The sequence below is a fragment of the Branchiostoma floridae genome, chromosome 1 (assembly GCF_000003815.2).
Source record: "Branchiostoma floridae strain S238N-H82 chromosome 1, Bfl_VNyyK, whole genome shotgun sequence".
Taxonomy (NCBI): Eukaryota; Metazoa; Chordata; class Leptocardii; order Amphioxiformes; family Branchiostomatidae; genus Branchiostoma; species Branchiostoma floridae.
The window spans coordinates 715,715-726,364 of record NC_049979.1 but is presented as its reverse complement, the minus strand read 5'-3'; the positions used below and the strand labels follow the sequence as shown (position 1 = coordinate 726,364).

At 45.7% G+C, this 10,650-nt stretch overlaps 2 protein-coding genes across 2 annotated transcripts in view; one reads left to right on the top strand and one right to left on the bottom strand.

Moving 5' to 3' along the window:
* Nucleotides 1-1,858, top strand: part of LOC118421160 (cleavage and polyadenylation specificity factor subunit 2-like) — a 35,551-nt gene extending 33,693 nt beyond the window's left edge. The window contains exon 24 of the mRNA XM_035828324.1: nucleotides 1,100-1,858. Coding sequence (XP_035684217.1) covers nucleotides 1,100-1,192 — 93 coding nt within the window. The 3' untranslated portion in view covers nucleotides 1,193-1,858. The remainder of the gene's footprint in view (nucleotides 1-1,099) is intronic.
* Nucleotides 1,859-2,934: 1,076 nt separating this feature from the next.
* Nucleotides 2,935-10,443, bottom strand: LOC118421131 (dynein heavy chain 12, axonemal-like). The gene is made up of 9 exons (XM_035828295.1): nucleotides 10,124-10,443; nucleotides 8,858-9,010; nucleotides 7,437-7,553; nucleotides 6,998-7,237; nucleotides 5,804-6,068; nucleotides 4,977-5,385; nucleotides 4,400-4,544; nucleotides 3,680-3,844; nucleotides 2,935-3,129 (listed from the first exon to the last, which is right to left on the bottom strand). The coding sequence occupies exons 1-9, from the start codon at nucleotides 10,317-10,319 to the stop codon at nucleotides 2,948-2,950; spliced, it is 1,872 nt and encodes a 623-aa protein (XP_035684188.1). The 5' UTR covers nucleotides 10,320-10,443; the 3' UTR covers nucleotides 2,935-2,947.
* Between the last annotated feature and the right edge of the window lie 207 nt (nucleotides 10,444-10,650).

The window sequence follows — 10,650 nt, the reverse complement described above, 5'->3', positions numbered from 1 at the left end:
TCAACAATTGTACGGGTACCATGTATGGCAAGTTCGGGTGTAATACATGTACAGAACATCAAAACTAATATCTACGTGGTTACTTATACATAACAATGGTAAGAGGGTTCTATGTAACAAATGACTAGTCGCTATGCTACTTTAGCTGAGCGGATTAATTCATGGGAAACAGGTATTACACGTGGTAGTGCTCAAAAGGGTGAGGACACAAGAACACTTCAATTCACTTTTTATATTACTAGAAGAAATACATTCAGGGGTGCCTAAGCAAATCGCATAAGGTTTGTGCAAATCACACAAGATTCGTGTATGTCACATAAGGTTCGTACGTTTTCGCATAGTGATTCATGCAAATTGCATAAGGTTCGTGCGTTTTCGCATAGTGATTCGTGTGTATCACATAAAGTTTGTATGAATCTCATAGGGTTCGTGCAAATGCTTAGGCACACCTGACATTGCAGGGCTTGAAATCCTTCTTTAATCATGCCTGCGCATATATTAAACATGCCTAGCAGCATGCCTAGTCTGGCCCCTCACTCCTCTCTAATGTTCTTCCATATTACACGTACATGAGGCCTAGCTTCAACTGCCTCTTGACTTCATCCAGTGTCTGTTGTTCACAATTGTACAACATGCATCTTTATTTAATTTCCTCTTAAAGCAATGTTGCTTAATTAATAAACCCATCTTGATTTCTAAGCCTGTTGTTTACTTTTCTTGTTGCAATACAATATGGTATTTTTAGATATAATGTCCGTTGGCATCTCATTTTTGCCATATGTAGTTTTTTGTTACCTCTGTGTGAGGTCAGTACATGTATGTCTGATGTGTTTCAGCATACTTTGGCTAACAATAACATATGATTAAGAAGCTGTGGATGGATTCTGAAGATTTTGGTTTGGTTTCATACTCGATTTGGTTTGGTTGATAATATTAAGTCAACCTGGTAGGCCTTAGGAAGATGAAGGTCAGGTTCAAGTTTAAGCCTTCTCCGAGCTCGGTAGACTTTCCTGTTTTTGTATGTTTTGCTATGTCTTTGATTTCACACAGCCATGTTACATTGTTAGGTGCATAATCGTGGCCTGTCGTTTTCCAACAGAACGAATCTGGGAGGATCGGGATGGAGGGCTGCATATGTGAGGACTACTACAAAGTGCGCAAGCTGCTGTACGAACAGTACGCCATCGTCTGATTGTACCAACACTCGCCGCTTTCCTGTGGCGCTGAAGAAATTCCACTACTTCAACATTCAAGATATATCAGTGTCTGTAACATCTACTAACATAATTCTGCCAGTCCACATACATGATTGTATATCCCTGGAAAATGCGTCTAAAGAGATCTACAATGCAATGTCCCCCAAGTACATGTATAATGCTCTCCTGCCTAAATTGCACATACCTGGGCAGTGCTGCACTAGAGATCTCTCAGACACACTGTTTCTCAAAGTGGCAAACATATTTAACCTTGGAGATGTATCTATCTGCCACCCTGAAAATACATCTTACGAGATCTGCAATGCAAGTGTCTCCAAGTCTATAATGCTCTACTGCATATCTAATAAACTGTGCATATCTGGGGGGTGCTGCACTGCAGACCTTTCAAACACACGTTTTTCAACTTAATTGATATACGTAAACCGACAGTAACAACTGTCTGGAAAAATGCTCAAAAAAAAAAAGACATACACCAGAGAAACCAAAAGACATTGAATGAAGCCCCTGTATTATTTTGACATCGTCTCTGAAGTTCCTTGAGGCTATTGTTCAGTTATTGTTACAGTGAAAATCTTCTGTTTTAAAATACATAGATTTAGCTTTTGTAAAAAGTGTTGTAAATAAATATTGCATTTACTGTATTTAAAAGTGGAGTCTGTTTTCCTTTTATACTAATACATACAAAGGTAAACAAAATCTCTTAAGAACAGAAACATATATAATAAAATCTTAAATCTAGTATCTTACACTAAGTATTACACAGTCTTCCACAGCATGAAATAAGCATGCATTAACAGCAAAGTACAGTAAAATTGATACTACATTGTATCTAAATATTTTTGTATAAATAGCACTATGACTTTACATGAACCTGAAAATGTCCTCTTTGGTTGTGAGTATTAGAATATCATGGCATTCATTGGCAACAATAAAATATATTAAAAATGCATAGATCTCTAGAAGCATCCACAAATACGAATTACCGGTACCGGTAGGACGCTTTGTATGAACTACACAGTTTCCATGTACCAACAGCATGTAACAGCTCGTTATCTTAGGTGGTAAGGCCACACCTTGGTTCTCATTGACACAGAAATAGACAACGGGGATGAAAAGTAGCCTCGAATCAAGTCTTGGTCAGCGGGGTAGCAACCTTCGGGAGGGCTTTTGGGACCTAACAAGGCTGGATTCCAGGCTAGATGAAAACTTGCCTCTGACTTTGTTCACTTGCTGAAACTGCGCAAGTGCAGAATTTGTCCTCAAAATTTGTCTTCATGTAACAGTTAATATTCCAATCCAGCATTTTTTCTAATCCAAGAACAAAGAAATAAGAGTGAATCGTTTTTTTCTTTCTCAGCCAAGTTACAGCCCGAAAGCCAAATTTTTAGGCTTGTTTACATTGTGTGCATTATTACAAGAAAATTGTAACATAAACAATACAAATTAGAAGTACAGAAAGCATAAATATTACGAGGAATGAACACTACAAGCACGAGGAGTACAAAGTCTAAAACCAAATTGAAATAGGCTTAAAACTACAAATATTAAAAGTCTGATCATGCTAAAACTATTTGATTTGTTCTGCAAAATTAGCTAAAAACTGATTGCCAATCTGGTATTAAATACAGTTCATTCAATGATTTGATCGAAAATATCTCCCTGTATGTGGTTGGGGAGGGAAGGGGTGAGGTGGCGTGGGCGTTTGTTATGTGAGAACCAAGAAAGGCCCTTCACATGGGCTGCTCCGCCCGACTCAGGCCGATTCCCCGTATCCTGCTCTTAAACTGTATGAAGTCCTGGACCTTCTGCGGGACGGGTAAGCTGTCGGCCCAGTTCTCCCGCGCCAGTCGTCTGGACCCCACCGCTCTCCTCACCGACAGTCGACAGAGATGGGGCAACGACCGCATCCTCCCTGGGGAGGAGGGGGATAACCATTAAGTAAGGTTGGGATCAAGCTTTTTTGAAAGCCTAGTGCAGTATAACAATTTTTTTTATTCACAACCACATGATGTTCAAAAGCCTCCTTTGCAGACTTTGAGTGGGGCTGGTTTTTATTTTATGGGGGGGGGGGGGGGGGGGGGGCGCTGGTTTGCTAGTTTCGATGTTGGTTCTCTTTTGCCGGTATACCCGAGAAAAATCAACAGCAGATTGAGAGAAACCCCTGTATTATCTTGACAACATCGGCTCTAATGTTTTTTGAGATTATAGTTTGGTTACTGTTATGGTAAAAAGCTTCTGTCCTGAGACATGTCCTCCAGGGTCAGGCGGGTGCACAGGGTCACCTTCTCTAACCCCTAACCCCTCACCCTTAACCCCTAACCCTAACTGTACTCACCTATCATGGTGATGATCCTGTCCCACTCACACATGTCCTCCAGCACCAGGGTCAGGCGGGTGCACAGGGTCACCTCCTCTAACCCCTAACCCTTAACCCCTGACCCTTAACCCCTAACTGTACTCACCTATCATGGTGATGATCCTGTCCCACTCACACATGTCCTCCAGCACCAGGGTCAGGCGGGTGCACAGAGTCACCTCCCTGCAGTACTCCAGTAGGAGGCGCACCACCGGCGCAATCTTCACCCGTAACACGCGCGCGTGCTCGCAGAAGTACATTCTCCTCTTTCCTGCATGTCAAGAAGTAAAAATGGAGATTAAGTGAATTGTTGAATTGCTATATGGATGACATTCACGTGCATACTGTAAATCGTACAGAGCAGGTGTAAAATGAGCACCTACTGTAATTCCTGATTTTTTCAATATACTTTTATATGTTCACGGTTTTCACGGTGACGACTGTAACATGAATTTATCATTACCAATAACAAATAATTCGTCTTGGAGACAATAACAAATAATTTGTTCACCGTTAACACTTAGTTCCGAGAACAAATTAAATTTCCTCAGACCGTGAAAGTTTGGTACTGAGAAGACAAAGTGAATAACAGTCAAACCTGTCTATAGTGGCCACTCAAGGGACCGGACAAATGTGGCCATTATAGACAGGTGGCCTCTGTATAGAGGTGGCAACTTGTAGATAAAATACCCAAGGGACCGACAAAAAATGGCCACTATGGGCAGGTGGCCCCTCTGTAGAGGTGGCCCCTAATACAGGTTTGACTGTATGCCCTAAATTGAAACGAAACATCAGAAAACGGACACCAGACATGCAGCTGCCCCACCTGGCTTGTGTTGAGGTATGATGGCGGTTGATTCGTTGCAGTCGCACCTGAAGCAGCCGTCCGGCCGCAGCCCCGTGTCTAACAGCAGCTTCAGCATGTCCTGTCTACTCCAGCGCGAGAACTGTGGGTCAGCCAGACCTCGCACCTGTGCACAGGAATAAACAAACAAACAACAATAAACAAACAACAACAACAACAGACATGCAGCCCCGTGTCGAGCAGCAGCTTCAGCATGTCCTGCCTGCTCCAGCGCCATGACTGTGGGTCAGCCAGACCACACACCTGTGCACAGGAATAAACAAACAACAACAAACAAACAACAACAACACCAGACATGCAGCCCCGTGTCTAACAGCAGCTTCAGCATGTCCTGTCTACTCCAGCGTGAGAACTGTGGGTCAGCCAGACCTCGCACCTGTGCACAGGAATAAACAAACAACAACAAACAAACAACAACAACACCAAACATGCAGGTAAATTGCCTAACATACCAGCACACCAGCCAAATCTCATGCTTATGAGGGGGGGGGGATTAATCGTTTGTACAAAACATATCTCAAAGTATAGCAAAACTGACCTGGTTAGGCTGCTGTAATATGAAGAGGAGAGTGGACTGCACCACTGACTTGTGGGGGGTGTACCAATAGTTCACGTCGGCTCCATGTTGGATCAGCAGTCTCATCAGCTCCAGGTCTCTCTGCTTGATGGCTTCACAGAGCACGCTGGGGTGGTCCAAGTTAGGATCAGCTCCAGACTTGAGCAGCTCTTCTATACAGTCTTTGTCCTTCCTGATGACGGCTCCGTGTAGGGCAGAGTTTCCCCTCTTCCCTCTCCCATCCACAGGAAGGGTGTTTGGGTTGAATCCTGCCTCAGCCAGTAGCTTTATGCAGCCAGCGTGGCGGCCGGCCACAGCTGAGTGGAAGGGGCTTTCTGGGCACTTGTTGACCGCATCTTTACTGGTGGCAGGACAGAGGAGCTCAACACACCTGGAAGAGGTAAGATACACTTAGTATAGCACATAGTAGTATAACGCTAGTTCAACTTTATCCATGAAGTAATGTACATGTATATCAGTCCACTCACACTCACTATCTGGTTTAGTGTCCATTGTTCTCTATGTTTAAAAAAAAAGTATCAACAGGGATATAAACCTGAAGACTAGCTGACTGCTGCTAATTTCCTGGTAGCGGGAAAAAGGACTTTTCGCAATGGTTTCAATTTCACGGTAGCACCATACACTGTAGTCTCTTACTGGCATGGAAAAATGTTTGTGGTGGTTTTAAATTTACGGTGAAGCGGCCACCAAGAAAACCGCAAACATTTAACCACCACGAAAGTTTCTGCATTAAATACAGTAATGGAAACTACTACTACCACTACTACTACAGTAACAACTGTCCAGACCTGTCATGGCCTGCCTCTGTTGCCAGGTGCAGGGGCAGCTGACCCCCGGCTGTCGTCCTGTAGGCGTCCGCCCCTCCCTGCAGCTGTCCCCCGGCTGTCGTCCTGTTGGCGTTCGCCCCACCCTGCAGCAGCTGTTCCCCGCCTGTCGTCCTGTTGGCGTCCGCCCCTCCCTGCAGCAGCACCTGCAGACATGCCAGCTGGTTGTACTGGGCTGCCAGGTGCAGCGCTGTGCAGCCGTCAGACGCCTGCCAGTTCACATCAACACCTGCAGTAATAGCGAATAGATCAATATCCATGTGCCATGTGTGATCACAGACATGCTATCTAACTGTACTGGGCTGCCAAGTAGAGCTGTGCAGCAGTCAGATACCTGCCAGTTCAAAAAGCAGCCAGGGGATTCATTCCACGCTAAGGTTGATGTTCCCCCTCTGCAGGACCTGCCAACTCCTCTGGTAGCAAAACTCCCCTCGCAAACTATTCTCCCTATAGCCAGCGTAGTCAGTCTGGTAGAGCCTAATGATGTATGTTGTCCTAAGAGAGCCTCCATCTCCTGCTGCCTGCCACACTTTGCAGCTGCGTTCAGCCCGTGTCTATCCCATAGCATGTCCAGAACACGAGATATCAAAACAGGCAGTTCCACTGCAGTACCACAGAAAGCCACCAGCAAGCCCCTATTGGTAAATCAAAGGCAATTGCATACCTTGTCCTAAGAGAGCCTCCATCTCCTGCTGCCGGCCACACTGTGCGGCTGTGAGCAGCCCGTGTCTATCCCATAGCATGTCCAGAACACAAGATATCAAAACAGGCAGTTCCACTGCAGTACCACAGAAAGCCACCAGGAGGCCCCTACTGGTAAGTCGTTTTCCCGACCCCTACCCCACCCACCAAATATCATGAAGATCCATCCACAGCTTCTTGAGTTATCATCATACGTACCATCCATGAACAAATTCAGTCACAAACACATAAACTGTACCAAAAAAGTAACAATTAGCTTCTTGGTAAAGGTAATTTGGTACCTTGTCCTAAGAGAGTCTCGATGTCCTGCTGCCTGCCACACTGTGAAGCTGTGAGCAGCCCATGTCTATCCCATAGCATGTCCAGAACACGAGATATCAAAACAGGCAGTTCCACTGCAGTACCACAGAAAGCCACCAGCAAGCCCCTACTGGTAAATAAAAGGTAATTGCATACCTTGTCCCAAGAGAGTCTCGACGTCCTGCTGCCTGCCACACTGTGCGGCTGTGAGCAGCCCGTGCTTGTCCCCGGCCTGACCCGTGTCCACGTGGGGGAAGAGTGCTGGCAGCCTCTCCTGATGTCCCGCTGTGACCAGCCTGTGCGCCAGCATGACCCAGCCGTTCTCATAGAGCCGGCCTATCCTGGCACCACGGTCGATCAGCAGCTGGCAGATACTCCAGTGGCCCTTCTGGACAGCTGAAAGAAGTAACAGTTGTTATCAGTTCTCAAATACTACTGTCCTGCAATAGCCAGCCTGTGAGCCAGCATGACCCAGCCGTTCTCATAGAGCCGGCCTATCCTGGCTCCACGGTCGATTAGCAGCTGGCAGATACTCCAGTGGTCCTTCTGGATGGCTGAAACAAGTAACTCTGTTATTAGTGCTCGAGATACTAACGGCCTGCAGTGACCAGCCTGTGCGCCAGCATGACCCAGCCGTTCTCATAGAGCCGGCTTATCCTGGCCCCACGGTCGATCAGCAGCTGGCAGATACTCCAGTGGTCCTTCTGGATGGCTGAAACAAGTAACTGTTATTACTTAATATTAGTGCTTGAGATACTAACGGCCCGCAGTGGCCAGCCTGTGAGCCAGCATGATCCAACTATTCTCATAGAGCCGGCCTATTCTGCCACCATGGTCGATCAGCAGCTGCGAGATCCTCCAGTGGCCCTTCTGGATAGCTGAGAAAAAAAAGATTGTGAATATTGAACTAGTTTAACTGTAATATCCAACACAAAAATTGGACTCACTCAAATTTTCAAGGAATGAACAATCCACTGCTGTCATGATGTCACGTTATGCCGACAGAACACGTGACTTGGTAAGCAGTGCACCATTCCAAAGACAAAGACAAGACAGCACCCTTCAAGTCAGAGTGCAAGAAACATCTGCTGACGCAAACGAAACACCAGACGTATCGCAGTCTCGGCTCAAGACAGAGCAACATCTATGCTGCCAGACTGCGCATGGGATTGAGCCAACTTAACTCTACTCTGCATAAGATGAGGATTAAGGACAAGAAGTGTGATTGTGGGGCTTCCCCTGAAACTGTCTCACATTACCTCCTACACTGTCCCCTGTACTGTGATCTCTGCCATAACCTCACAAATCCACTGTCCAACACTTCCTACAACAACATCCTACCGTGCCCCTCCTACTCCAGGGATCCACAGCTCATAACCTCTCCACAAACAAACAAGTGTCTGATGCATTTACATTCTTACATTGTAACTAAAAGATTCCAGCTGCACCACCCTCCTACGAACCACTAATAGATAGTTCTCAGATTTTAATTGTATTGTATTTATTGTGTGATGATGATTATGATGTATTGTACTATGATTATGTATGTCTCTCAATGTGTATCTGCACAACATCAGCACCCTGCTGCCTGGTGCAGTATAATGTATTGTATTGTTGCAATTCTAATAAAGTCAAAGACAAAGACTGGTGCTGTTCAGTCAAAAATTTGGGTGAGTGTTGGATAGTACAGTTAAACTAGCTCAATAATAACAACCAACACAGATGAACTTTCAAGTTAAGATTGTGAATAGTGTCATAAAGTTGACAAATCAAAGGTTATCAATTCTCTTTTTCTACACAGCCACTAATAATATCTCAGAAAGTACACTCAAGTAATGAACCATAATGAGGGGGGAAATGTATTACAAGCTCTGAGTAATTTCTGCCATGTACAAAAGCCTTAAGCTTTTCCTGGCAGTCTTAGTATAAATCGCTACAGTCAACACTTAGTCAAATCTAGAATCAGCTATGCCAGACTGTATCTTCTTAACTCTATGCCAAACTATATACTAGTACCTCTCCACAGCGGTGTAGTTTCATTTCTGTTGAAGATGTTTGGATCAGCCCCGGAGTCCAGTAGAACTTTCACACACTCTTCGTGGCCCTTAAACACTGCAGTCAGCAGGGGTGTGTTGCCTTCTCTGTCCCGCGGGTCGACGGGGGAACTGTCTGTGAACAGTGGGAAAGAGAGTTCTTACTATACATTATTTTTACCTTCTCCTCTCTCCCCAGAATGCAGGACGAGAGTGGATCCCCAGAGCGAGCTGCTTAAGGAGAATTAAGGTGTATTAAGGAGAAGGTTAATATAATCTTATTGTGTTTAGTGTGAGTAAGAAAGTTCTTACTAGTGGGCAAGAAACTGTCTGTGAGAGAGTGGGTAAGAAGTTCTTCATAAAAATGTTTTCACCTTCCAATGCTTCGACATCTGCTCAGCTGCCTTCGTCAGGATCTACATGGATTGTGTAAAGCACTGTGGTAAGGAATGGTACAGTCCAGCCAGGCCCTGATCAAGAGCACCTGGCAGCAGGACAGTTGGGTAGTAAATCTATTCACATTTGTGTTGTAATAACTGGCGGCTGAGTGCTGAGTATCTGATACCAGCTCTGAAAAGAGCTTTTAAGGTGTCAGGAAATGTCAAACTTATGCAATGCTACAATGTCCCAGATATGCACTGTGCCCTGCATAGCAACTTTATGTAGGTGTCCGGCTGTATCTGTATCTGTATAGCCGGTATAGCCACCCTTCAGCATAACACACCACCACCTTCTAAGTAAGCCATTCATTCTGTTTTAGAGTTGACATTAAAGCATTGACAGCGTAACATGACGTACCAGCCTGCACCAGTAGCCTGAGGACGTCAGCATGGCCCACGGCTGCAGCCACGTGCAGAGGTGCACGGCCGGTGTACTATATTTACAGTGTAACATGACGTACCAGCCTCATGCAGAGGCGCACGGCCAGTGTACTATATTTACAGTCTAACATGACATACCAGCCACGTGCAGAGGTGCACGGCCGGTGTACTATATTTACAGTCTAACATGACGTACCAGCCACGTGCAGAGGCGCACGGCCAGTGTACTATATTTACAGTCTAACATGACATACCAGTCACGTGCAGAGGCGCACGGTCAGTGTACTACATCTACAGTCTAACATGACATACCAGCCACGTGCAGAGGCGCACGGTCAGTGTACTACATCTACAGTCTAACATGACATACCAGCCACGTGCAGAGGCGCACGGCCGGTGTACCACATTTACAGTCTAACATGACATACCAGCCTCCACCAGGACCCTGAGGACGTCAGCATGGCCCGCGGCTGCAGCCACGTGCAGAGGCGCACGGCCGGTCTTCCCGTCTACAGCCTGCTGCTGCGCCACCTGCCGGAGACACTCCTGTACTGCAGCTGGGTCGCCGCGTCTGACGGCCTCTAGCAAAGCAGCTCCCTCTGGGGATTCACTCCCGCCCTGCATACTAGGGAGAGTCAAACTGTGTTGAAGTTCTTATATGTTTTCAGTGCTGTTAATGTACTTGAAGGTGGGTTTGCATGTTTGCCTGTGTGTTTATCTGTGTGTTTGTACTTTGTACGTTTCTGGCCAGCAAACTAGCTGTACTGGTATAATCAAGGTAGGTGTCACGACATCAAGCAAAGATCCACAAGGTATTGCTTGATCAATCATCTTCACTCATGTGAACACAAACACACGCACACACACATACACCCCACACACACACACACACAACCATATCGCGTCACACACACACAGTGACGCACGCACACACACAGTATACACACGCGTGCGT